Raw genomic sequence first — 13,087 nt, 5'->3', positions numbered from 1 at the left:
ACACACAGCACTTGGTTATTTTTGGCCAGTCTGTCATTGGCTGTAACATCGTACTGTATTACAGCTGTAACATCATACAGTATTACAGCTGTAACATAAAGTATTACATCTGTACCATCAAACAGTATTACAGCTGTAACATAAAGTATTACAGCTGTAACATAAAGTATTACATTTGTACCATCAAACAGTATTACAGCTGTAACATTGTACAATATTACAGCTGTAACATCATACAGCCTTAAAGCTGTAGATGTGAACAATTCACAGTGTTAGTATTAGAGCTGTGATGATCTGCCTGGTTGTGTTTGTCCTCAGGGCCACAGCGACTGGTGTGGAGGACTCTCCTTTAGCAACCTCTATGCAGATGAACAGCGATGGCCACAGAATCCCACCCACCTGAACAGTACGAACACACAGTGGAACATGAGTAATTCATTTAAATTCAAATCACTTTTATTTCCTGAGAGGGAACATAATTCATTGTTGAGATATGATGGTCTATATGAAACATCTAAACTAAATACCATTTAGAGGCGACACAGCCCACACATCAAATGCTCTCTGTTATTGAAAATATATATTTTTAAATGTTATGAAAGGTCTTCATTCATACATGTCTTATGATTATCAGTCATATTCCAATGATGTTATGATGATGACCTTAATAACAGTAATTGTTTGATTGTGTAGTTCAGTCGATGACGTGGTAAACATGGAGCATGTGCTGAACTCACTGGAGAGGGTCATTCTCACCATCTTCCTCTCCATCATCATCATCATGACTGTTCTGGGAAACCTGCTGGTGATGGTGGCGCTCTGCAAGGACAGACATCTTCGGTAAGCCCACTTCCTGTTACATGTAGGTCACTGTCAAATCAAAGGCTTTTTCTAATTTGGGCAAATGTCCATGCTCCACCCTCTTCCCTCTCTCCTCCGTGCTCCGGAAACCAATAAGTGGTCGAGTGGCGAACGGAAAAGTGTCCTCCCCTCCTCGATAGCCTCCTTTCATTGAGGAAAGTCATGTGTCCTTCGCGGAAGACTTTTGAAATCTGCCACACCACCTTTGAATCAGCTTTTGTTTTGTCGAAGGAGAAAACCATGCACACGTTCTAAAACAATGTTCTACTTATTGTTTTATCTATAAAATGTCTTGCACAACTAACTGAATTAGTTTTTTTCACTTCACACATTTATTTTGGGATCCATCCCTGTAAACGTAATTTTCCTGATGATGTGCGAGTGGAGAAGGAGAGTCTCATTTCATACAAGCACTCCTCGCCGCCTCTCCTCGATTACCTTTGACCCTTTTCAAAAGGAGGTGAGAGTACGGAGGAGAGAGGACGCAGGAGCAAATCCAATTGAGAAAACGCCTAAGTGCTCAAACGAGGAAATGGAAACCCTTTAAAGCACAACAAAAAATGTGTGCTGTTGGGAGTACTCAAGGGCTAGAGTTGAGAACCACTGCTTTAGAGTGTGCTTTTTAGCACAGAGATAGATAGTATAGTTGTGTTTACATCCTGCGTCCCACCATCTCTAGAGAACATTATCTTATTGCTGTGTGTCAACAAGTCTGTATATTTGCTTCTAGGGGATTCTCATATGGGCCTTTTGTTAAGCGCACTGTTTTCTATAAAAGGACATATGAAGTCATGTACAGAAAAATATTGGACAGAATTGAATTGAAGTAGGACATGTGTGATTGACAGACTGATGAATATGCCACCTTCTGGCTATTGGGTGACAAACAAAGCAGCTGTTCTCACATTAGACACTGGCATTGTTTCTGTCATGTTCTATGTTTTTGCGGTATGGTTTTAAAGAGTTATGAGAAAAAAAAGGTTGTTCTGTCTAGTGCAGATCAGTCGATCATTTTAAAAGCTAGATAAAAAATATCATTATCTTTGCATTCAACTCATGCGCCTTTCTGGAAATGAATGAAAATGCTTTTGTTCCCCTTCTCCCTCAAGGAAAAAGAAGACCAACTACTTCATAGTGTCGTTGGCGTTTGCAGACCTCCTGGTTGCTGTGGTTGTCATGCCATTTGCAGCCATTGAGCTGACCACAGGTCAGTGGAGGTATGGGGAGATCTTCTGTCTGGTCAGGACCTCGTTGGATGTGTTTCTGACCACTGCATCTATCCTACACCTGTGCTGCATAGCACTGGACAGGTGAGCAATGAACATAGTGAAAAACATCCCTTCACTTTGGTAATCATTGCAAAACTATTGCAAACTGTTGCCACGCCCCCCAGCCCAGTCACCTTGATGCATCCATTCAGCCCAACACCCAGCTGTGTGTTAGCATTAGCACATGTCTTGGAGGGCCCTTCTCTAGCACCTCTCTGTCCTTCTCTGTCCTTAAGCACATGGCAGCCTGTCATGGCTGATACATGAGCAGATATGTTGTCCTGTCCTGCACCTGCCCCATACAGTCAAAAGTCACTGGAGTAAGTCACCTGCTAGCTCACCCCCTCGCTCCAAACACAAATCTAATATATGCTTCTCCACAGGACCAGGGCCGGATTACCGAACAGGTATGCAGGGCACGTGCCCCGGGCCCCCGACCTCCAGTGGGCCCTCAACAAATGATTATTATTTTTAAATTTGGGGGAGTTTGTGGGCCCCCTGTAGGTCACTCCCCCCCCCCCCCCCCCCAGATAGCATATGATAGCACAATGTGTATAATTGCAGAAAATTCGTTTTAAAACTCAAATCCGAAACGGAAATCTGTTTTACTGAGCTAAAGGCTAGAGCTGCCTCTCTTTCAAGGAGCGGGACACTAATCTGGACGCTTATACAAAATTACGCAATGACCTCCGACGAACCATCAAACAGGTTAAGCGTCAATACAGGACTAAGATTGAATCCTACTACACCGGCTCTGATGGATGTGGCAGGGCCTGCTAACTATCACGGATTACAAAAGGAAACCCAGACGCGAGCTGCCCGTAGACGCAAGCCTAACAGAAAAGTGAAATACCTTTTATGCTCACTTTGAGGCAAGCAACCCTGAACCATGCATGAGAGCACCAGCTGTTCCGGACAACTGTGTGATCTTTCACTCCATAGCTAATGTGAGTAAGACCTTTAAACAGGTTAACATTCACACGGCCGCTGGGCCACATGGAATACCAGGATGTGTACTCAGAGCATGCGCTGACCAGCTCGCAAGTGTTTTCACTGACATTTTCAACCTATCCCTGACCCGGTCTGTAATATCAACTTGTTTCAAGCAGGCCACCATAGTACCCATGCCAATGCCAAGGTAACCTGTCTAAATGACTAAATCTGAGTAGCACTCATATCTATATCTATGAAAGGTTGGTCATGGCTTACATCAACACCATCATCGCAGACACCCTGGACCCACTCCAATTAATATACCGGCCCAACAGATCCACTGATGACACAATCTCCATTGCATTCCACACTTTTAATTGACTACAGCTCAGCATTCAACACCATAGTGCCCTACAAGCTCATCACCAAGCTCAGGACCCTGGGACTGAACACCTCCCTCTGCAACTGGATCCTGGACTTCCCGACCGGCCAACCCCAGGCGGTGAGGGTAGGCAACAACACATCCACCATGTTGATCATCAACACGGGGCCCCTCAGGGGTGTGTGCTTCATCCCCTCCTGTATTCCCTGTTCACCTACGATTGTGTGGCCGCGTACGACTCCAACACCATCATCAAGTTTGCTGATGCCAAATAGGTGGTAGCACTGATCACCGACAACGATGAAGCAGCCTATAGGGAGGTGGTCAGAGACCTGGCAGTGTGGTGCCAGGACAACAACCTCTCTCTCAATGTCAGCAAGACAAAGGAGCTGATCGTGGACTACAGGAAACGGAGGGATGAGCACACCCCCATCCACATCAATAGGGCTGCTGTGGAGATGGTCAAGAGTTTCAAGTTCCTCGGTGTCCACATCACAAAGGAATTAACATGGTCCACACACACCCACACAGTTGTGAAGGGGCAGAGGAAAGCCCAAATAAATGTCTAAGACATCCAGCCATCTAAAGGCCTTTGCAGACTGTACGATTTTAGCCGTCTTATGCCACGATTTTGTCGTCCCAGACAAAGTTTCCACGCCATGGGAAAATTCTTACATTGTAAACGATTGTCGGACATCTTGGCTTGTTCAGTGTGACAGGGTCTAGGTCTACTGGTGACTGACCAATAAGAACTTGATTGGCACACAATAATAATTCTGACAAGTCAGAATAATATAATAGTTTGATTTAAACATTTACATGTTATGTGGAAGAAGAACCATTTCCTAATAATCTTGTTTACATGACACATCTGAAGTCAGTCTACCTGATGAAATCTTGATAAATGCACAAGATCGGCAATCGGAATAAACGTTTTACCACAGCGACCATGTTATCTTGGGGAAACCTATTTGATTCAGAGTTTGGACATACACTCAGTGTATTAGGTACACCACCCCGTTCAAAAAATACTTTGCTTGTGCAGACAGTAAGTCACGTGGCCATGGCTTGCTATATAAAGCAGGCAGACAGGCATCGAGGCATTCAGTTACTGTTCAATTGAACGTTAGAATGGACAAAACGAGTGACCTAGGTGACTTTGAGCGTGGCATGATCGTCGGTGCCAGACGCGCCCGTCTCAGTACCTCAGTATCTCGGAACGCATAACTCATCAGTCCTTCTCACGGATGGGCTATTGCAGCAGACGACCACGACCCCAACGGGTTCCACGCTTATCAGTTAAAAACAAGAAGAAGCGGCTCCAGCGTGCACGCGATCACTGAAACTAACACAATTTGTAGAATCCATGCTCCCAAGAATTCAGGCCATAAGACTGCTGAACAAGACTGCTAAATAGCTAATCAAATGACTACACACAGTCACACAGACACTTTCACACTCCTGTTGTGAAAGTAAAAAAATCCTGTTGCCGAGTCACTTTACCCCTACTATATGTACATAGTTACCTTAATTATCTCGTACCCCTGCACATCACCTCGGTACTGGTACTCTTGACATATGATGACCCAGTGAGTGAGTTAATTTTCCCGCCAAATCCAGAAGAATAAACTTATCCGGCAAGTTCGTGAATGAGGACTGTTGCAGCTGTAGCAAGTCTACCAGTGCAGCCAGGCACTGAGTGGAATTACTTTTTGACGGACCAATGGGCAAGGCGTTGTGGCTGACTGAAAGCTGTGAGTAAAAAGTTAACGTTACTGATCATCCATTCAGGTTACAGTTTTTCTCGATTGCTAAGACACTTTTAATGAAACTGGAGTCCACTTGATCTCTAAGTCATTTCTCATTGCTTTCGCACACAATGCAAATGCTAAGCACATTATTGAAAAACAGGTAACACAACTCTCTATAAAAGGTGCCATTTTAGTAAATCGTGATAAACAAAATAGAGGGACCCATAGAAGAAGATAGTTCAGCTCTCAGTTAAAATGGAAAAAGGTCAAATAAAGCCTTTTGTTTCTGGATATTCATGCTCTTGAATTACATTTAAGGAAAAATTAATACAGCCCATGCTGTGATAATATAATTGACTTGCCTTTTATGGTGCATACTATAATTATAGTATCAACAAATGGCACAGACATATGAAAGAGGGTTAACCAGGTTAGGGTATATTGATAGTTGTAGTTAGTACAGTGCCTTCAGAAAGTATTCACACCCCTTGGCTTTTCTCACGTTTTGTTGTGTTAAAGCCTGAATTTAAAATGGATTAATACAAAATTCACTGGCCTACATACAATACCCCATAATGTCAAAGTGGAATTATGTTTTTAATGTAAAACAAATTAAAAGCTGAAATGTCCTGAGTCAATAAGTATTCAACCCTTTTGGCAAGCCTAAATAAGTTCAGAAGTATAATAGAGTTTAACATGATTTTTGAATGACTACCTCATCTCTGTACCACACACATACAATTATCTTTAAGGTCCCTTAGTCGAGCAGTGAATTTCAAACACAGATTCAACCACAAAGACCAGGAATGTTTTCCAATGCCTCGCAAAGAAGGGCACCAATTAGTAGATGGGTCAAAAATAAAAAGCACACATTGAATATCCCTCTGAGCATGGTGAAGTTACATATATTAATTACAATTTGGATGGTGTGTCAATAAAACCCAGTCACTAAAAGATACAGGCTTCCTTACTAACTCAGGTGCCGGAGAGGAAGGAAACCGACTTTAAAACAGTTACAGAGTTTAATGGCTGTGATAGGAGAACAAAGAGGATGGATCAACAACATTGTAGTTACTCCACAATACTAACCTAATTGACAGAGTGAAAATAAGGAAGCCTGAACAGAATAAAAATATTCCAAAACATGCATCCTGTTTTAAAACAAGGCACTAAAGTAATACTACAACAAATATGGCAAAGCAATCCACTTCTTGTCCTGAATACAAAGTTTTATCTTTGGGGCATATCTAATACAACCATTTCTGAGTACCACTCTCTATATTTTCAAGAATAGTGGTGGCTGCATCATGTTATGCTTGTAATCATTAAGAACTGGGGAGTTTTTCAGGAATAAAAAGAAACAGAATGGAGCTAAGCACAGGCAAATCCTAGAGGAAAACCTGGTTCAGTCTGCTTTCCACCAGACACTGGGAGATAAATTCACCTTTCAGCAGGACAATGACCTAAAATACAAGGACAAATCTACACTGGAGTTTTTTACCAAGAAGAAAGTGAATGTTCCTGAGTGGCCTAGTTACCGTTTTGCCTTAAATATGCTTGAAAATCTATGGCAAGATCTGAAAATGGTTGTCTAGCAATGATCAACAACCAATTTGACAGAGCTTGAAGAATTTTGAAAAGAGTAATGGGCAAATGTTGCACAATCCAGGTGTGGAAAGCTCTTAGAGACTTAACCAGAAAGACTCACAGCTGTAATCGCTGCCAACGGTGATTCTAAAGCCCAAATCAAACGAAAAGCATTTAGATTGTTTACGGCGTGAATGAGCGCGTACACGCTGGAAATAGAATGCACGGTAATGAATGAGAGAAAACAGACGTGGCGCGAGCATCAATGCCGTCAACGGCATCATGCACTTCAAATTAGAAAGCAAGTCAATTTTTCTTACGTGTACGCGAAGCAATGCTGGTAAAGTGAGCGGAAATTTGCCAGAAAATAGACTGTTTGTGAATTGTTATGTCTGGACTTTTAAAAAGTGTCTATTTTGTGTTGATAAGTTTAGCTGCCAGTGCCAGTAATATATATTTAAAAACAATAATGTCATACCTACCTTTGTTGATTTTGAGCACAGGCATACGGCCTATGCAGGCTACAGCTGGGAAACTCGCAGAACTCTGTTCAACAGAGAATACTGCTATGTAGAAAGAATGAGACTAGCTAAATTCTATATCAACTCCTAGGGTGTATTAGCTGCAACTCTCCTCATGTTTGTGAGCCGACGTAACAGGAGGCAGGTACAGGGCTCCCGTAGGACATACAGTATAAGGTGAGTCAAAAGGAACACACAACAATAATTCACAAAGCGAACATAACATATTACAACTGTTTATTATGGATTCTCATGACCATTAAGTTGGCATACACTCGGCAGTGTAATGTGAATTGACTCTCTCTACTCTCGCATGCACATTTTGACGCCGTTGACGACGTCTGTCTGTGTGGTTTCGGCCTAACATGTTTTCATTCAGGGGGTTGAAAAGTTATTTAATCAAGATATATTAGTGTTTTATTTTTCATGAATTTCAAAAAATGTTTTAGAATATTTCTTCCACTTTTACATTTCAGAGTATTTTGTGTAGATCGTTGACAAAAAATGACAATTAAATTCATTTTAATCCCACTTTGTAGCACCACAAAATGTGAAAAAAGTCAAGGGGTGTGAATACCTTCTGAAGGCACTGTATTTAATGGGCCATTGTGTAACATATTTGTATGTTTTGATAGAAGTAGTTGATTTTGTGTCATGTATTTAATGTTTTGATGGAAAATTCCACCCCAAAATTATCTTTTGGTATTTGTTTCATTAGTCGATTGTCGACATAGTCCCAAAATGTTTTGCTTGTCAGCAGTTTTCAAGATATGTAACTTTCAAAATACAGAAATCATCCCCTGTATAATGCCGTTTTGCATCATATGATGCTGCGTTTTGCATCACATGATGCAAGCTATTTTCATGTGCTGTGTGTGAAAGCAGAAATGTAAGGTTTTTGTTGAAGATAGCTATATCAGTGCCTGTACAAAACCTGTCTTCTGTAGGCCTACTGTGTGCGGCATTGTTTCCCCTCAGCTAACTTATCTTAGCTAGCTATCTAGCTAACCAAACGTTAGATTTTACTTAGCTAGGAGTATTCCCTGTCTCTGAGTTAATGTAGCCCTTTCCTGTAGTCAAATGACCAAATCACCCTCTAGTGGCCTCATGGGTGGAATATTATTCATATTTTTCATAATTTCATAATTAATAAACATTGGGTTTTCTTAACTGGTGTTTCTATGTCAAATGGTTCTGTTCAATTTCAGTCTTATATGATGTATATCAAGTATAGTATTGGGATGCAAACTTAAAATTAAATACATTTCAATTCTATATCTGACATGTTGCAGGTATCTTTTTTTTTTAAGCCCATACCCATGTGTGTAAGGTGTATACTTTTGTTCAAAGTAGATTTGTACCAAGAAACATTCTGTGTGTGCCAATTGCAGTAAAATGAACATGGTTGGGAGCTACAGTAGTTGGCAAGCTTATAATTCATGCTTTTATGTTGGGTCAGTTACTTTATGTTTTTTAGCCTAATTATTTCCATGAGTTAGCTAGCTAGCTAGCTAGTCTCAGTCTGGATGCAGGCACATTTACTTTAACGTTAGGTGGCTATAGCTAGCTAGCTACAAATTGAAATGAAAGGAGTGTCTCAATTGTTCAGCCAAATTTAAACTATCCAATTAGACTCTCCACTTAAACGTTGTCATGTCTTTGTCCCCCAGATACTAAAGGCGGCATGGCCCTGAGAGTACTTATCCCACCACCAGTGTACAGAGTGCAGGCAGCTACATATGGAAATGAAAGTAGTATCTCAAATGTTTATCCACGTTTGTCCATTTTGACTGCCCCCTAAAATCTTGTTACGTCTGTATTCCCCAGATACAGATACTAAAGACGTGTGTGACAAGTTGGAAAGAAGACTGCCCTTGATGATACCCGAAAGTCATACTGTAAGTATACATGTGGAATATTGAATTCTATTTAATATGTAATACTGTAAACCATGCACAAAGGGTCTGGACTCAACTCAATGCAGATTAACGTCCTGCACACAGCAATAGACTGTATAGGAGTAGAGCATGTTCTGAGCAATAGGAAAGGCCACAATTTGTGTTTGCGTGTATGTATGTGTGTGTTTGTGTGTGTATGTGTGCATGCGTGCGCGGGCTTGTGCAAAAGTGTCGTGATCATTTTTCAACATTTATAATATTCTCTAATCCCCAGGTTGTTACAAATATGTCTGAATAACTCTGCCAGGCGACCAAAAGAACAAGAGACCCTAACCCTTCGTTGTGACTCTCGGGGACAATCACCTCTACTCCCTGGCATTCACCATCATGAATGGGCAGGCTCTGGAGCAGAAGACATTATGTTTCGTTGTTCTTGTTGTTTGACATAAAATCATGTTTAACATGTATACTTGGTAGGGGCCGTGGGGTGGTTACTTTTCTTCAGCCCCATTCCTCAGCTTTAATTGGTAGGACTGCTGTGATATTGAAATGGTGGATTGTGCTTCTAAAATGTTGGTTGATTTGTGTCTTCCTTATTTGTTTTTTATCTTTTGCATGACTTCATTTTGTAGTTGAAATTAAGAGCTGAAAAATAAACATTTGTGTAGTAACGTTGTAACTTTGATTGTTAGAAGTATTTGTACTTTAAGAACATTTGCAGGTTCTGTAATAGAGAGAAGGTAGAAAAAGATAACCCAGCAAGAAACTAAGAAATGAACACTGCTGGGTAAATAAAAATACAAATAAAATACAAATAATGATAACCCAGCCATAAAGTAATAAATAACCCTCTGCTGGGTTAAAAATACATGAATAACAATAACCCAGCAAGAGTAAAAACCTACCCACTGCTGGGTCAAAATAACCTAGTGCCAGGTATCAATCAATCAATCAAATGTATTTATAAAGCCCTTAATGAATAAGGAATGAGTCATCATTGGCAATATTTTGGTATGTACATAGCAGGTAGATACTTGTGGCCTGTAGATATAAATATTATTCAGAAAACCACTATCAATAGATTACAGGTTTTGTCCTCAGTTGAATCTATGATGTTGTTGATGTTGTTATATTATTTTGATACTGTAGGTACTATGCGATCTGCTGCCAGCCGCTGGTGTACAGGACTAAGATGACTCCCGTCAGAGTGGCCCTAATGCTGGGGGGATGCTGGGTCATCGCCTCCTTCATCTCCTTCCTTCCCATCATGCAAAGCTGGCATGCCATCGGCATAGAGGACATTGTGAGTCTGTAAGCAGCTGTGGCCTGCCTGTCTATCTGATGGTTCTACTACAGACAGAGTCTTGCTCTGTAGTCTAAATCGTTTGATCTAAATCATTTATATGCTAGATGTTTTGAACTACCATGAATTGTTTTGTTGATCCTTGAAAATGTGGACCGATGTTAAGTGAAGGACACATGGTTAAAACAACAAGCATTACATTTTTTATTTGAATAACATTTCAAGTTCGTAGAATGGTGTTGTAGTAGTCATAAAACAATTCTACTATTCACAGCCCTTTTCAGCAACAATGTTTGAATAGTTTTTAATGTTTTGACATAGTGCTGATTTTGAGCTGCTCAGATCATGAACTGTTCATCCATCAAGCTCTTTGGGGAGAGCAGACACAGAACTCTTTTAGTTCTAAAAATAGTACTATGACTCATTGTTTCACCTTTGACATCTGAAAAAACGTATCTCTGTCAAATGATGACACTGATTATTGTTTACAAAATTCAAATTATCCATATACACTGACTGTACAAAACATTAGGAACACCTTCCTAATATTGAGTTGCACCCCCTTTTCCCCTCAGAACAGCCTCAATTTGTCGGGGCATGGACTATAAGGTGTCAAAAGCGTCCCACAGTGAAGCTGGCCCATGTTGACTCCAATGCTTCACACAGTTATGTCAAGTTGTCTGGGTGTCCTTTGGGTTGTGGACCATTCTTGATACACACGGAAACTGTTGAGCGTGAAAATACCCAGCATTGTTGCAGTTCTTGTCACACTCAAACCGGTGTGCCTGGCACCTACTACCATACTCTGTTCAAAGGCACTTAAATATTTTGTCTTGCCCATTCACCCTCTGAATGGCACGCATAAACAATACATGTCTCAGTTGTCGCAAGGTTTAAACACCCTTCTTTAACCTGTCTCCTCCCCTTCATCTACACTGATTGAAGTGGATTTAACAGGTGACATCAATAAAGGATCATAGCATTCACCTGGATTCACCTGGTCAGTCTATGTCATGGAAAGAGCAGATATTTCTAATGTTTTGTTCTCTCAGTGCAAGTGCCGTCCAAGTGCACTCAACCATCCTAGGCTAAAGCTACCACTACCATTTACATAGACATAAACACCCAAGAAAATTCCAAGCGCACTGAGTTCTAAACACTGGAGTCATTGCTGAGCACAATTCACAGCTACCAGTTTATGAACACAAATAATACTATATGTCAACGTCTACCCGTTCATAGTTTGTTTTAAGAGAGTCAGTAAATGGACATTAAGCAATCGTTACACTCTCGCTTGAAGGGGATTCAAGCGTGTCTCTATTCCATATGTGGATGTGGATACAACAGAACGCACATGCCTCTTACTGTATGTGGATCTGCTTGTTCATTGATTGTTCTCTCTCTGCATGCTGTCTGTCTCCAGATTGAGGAGAGGAAGTTTAGCAGCAGCAGCAGCAGCAGCAACAAGACCAACTGTGTATTCGTGGTGAACCGTCCGCATGCTCTCATCTGCTCCGCCGTGGCCTTCTACGTTCCCCTGGGCCTCATGGTGCTGGCCTACCAGCGCATCTACATCACCGCCATGGGCCACGCGCGGCAGATCGGCACGCTGCAGCGGGCAGGCTCCGCCCACTACTCGGCGCCCCCCCATCACTACCTCAGCTCCGAGCAGCAGGGCTCCAGTCGCATGCGCATAGAGACCAAAGCTGCCAAGACCCTGGCTGTCATCATGGGCTGCTTCTGTCTCTGCTGGGCCCCGTTCTTCATCACCAACGTGGTGGACCCCTTCATCCACTACAGTGTGCCCTGGCAGATGTGGACCGCCTGGCTGTGGCTTGGCTATATTAACTCTGGCCTTAACCCCTTTCTCTACGCCTTCCTGAACAGGGCCTTCAGACGGGCCTTCCTCATGGTACTGTGTTGTGGTGGTGAGAGATACGTACGCCAGGGGAGCTACGGCCCCACCAGACGCTACTCTGGATCTGTCAACGGGACCTCCATCGCACTCAGGTAAGGAACTGATACTGGACCCCCCACACGTGTCCTACCTTTTATCATTTAGCCTTGAATTAAGATCATTCTCTCTCAGGCACAGACACATAATGTTCCCTCAGGTAGGTGGGTTAAGCTGAGTCTCTGGTGCCCTATCTTACTTCTAATACATTTTGATTAATCTGAGATGAGATATTGCCCAAGACGTTTGTGTCACATCCTGGTCTGTTTCACCTGTCTTTGTGCTTGTCCCGTCGAGTCCTACCAGCGTGTTCCTGTGTTTCCTGTGCTCTCGTTTTTGTTACTGCAATGCCTTATGAAGGCAGGCCAAAGATAAGTCAAGGCAGGCAAAGGGTCGTAATCCAACTCAGAGTCATGCAGGTACAGCTCGACGGGCAGGATAAGGGTCAGGACAGGCAGAGGTCAGAAATGGGAAGACTAAGAAAAACAAAAACTAGAGCACAGGAAACACGGAAAACACACCGGTAGGATTTGACATCTAAGGCACTGCATCTTAGTGCTAGAAGCGTCACTACAGACCCTGGTTCGATTCCAGGCTGTATCACAATCAGCCGTGATTGGGATTCCCAT

At 42.0% G+C, this 13,087-nt stretch overlaps 1 protein-coding gene across 1 annotated transcript; it reads left to right on the top strand.

Moving 5' to 3' along the window:
- Positions 1-715: 715 nt before the first annotated feature.
- si:dkey-247m21.3 (5-hydroxytryptamine receptor 4) lies at positions 716-12,518 on the top strand. The gene is made up of 4 exons (XM_038970125.1): positions 716-840; positions 1,971-2,171; positions 10,351-10,504; positions 11,928-12,518. The coding sequence occupies exons 1-4, from the start codon at positions 716-718 to the stop codon at positions 12,516-12,518; spliced, it is 1,071 nt and encodes a 356-aa protein (XP_038826053.1).
- Positions 12,519-13,087: the final 569 nt, after the last annotated feature.

The sequence above is a fragment of the Salvelinus namaycush genome, chromosome 31 (genome assembly GCF_016432855.1).
Source record: "Salvelinus namaycush isolate Seneca chromosome 31, SaNama_1.0, whole genome shotgun sequence".
In the NCBI taxonomy this organism is placed as follows: Eukaryota; Metazoa; Chordata; class Actinopteri; order Salmoniformes; family Salmonidae; genus Salvelinus; species Salvelinus namaycush.
This window is presented reverse-complemented; position numbering and strand designations above follow the sequence as displayed.

Excerpts from the sequence above, each read along its gene's own strand:
- si:dkey-247m21.3 (XM_038970125.1), top strand. The coding sequence starts at position 716 with ATGGAGCATGTGCTGAACTCACTGGAGAGGGTCATTCTCACCATCTTC. Across the intron at positions 2,172-10,350 it reads TGCTGCATAGCACTGGACAG|GTACTATGCGATCTGCTGCC; the intron begins GTGAGCAATGAA and ends TTGATACTGTAG. Across the intron at positions 10,505-11,927 it reads CCATCGGCATAGAGGACATT|ATTGAGGAGAGGAAGTTTAG; the intron begins GTGAGTCTGTAA and ends GTCTGTCTCCAG.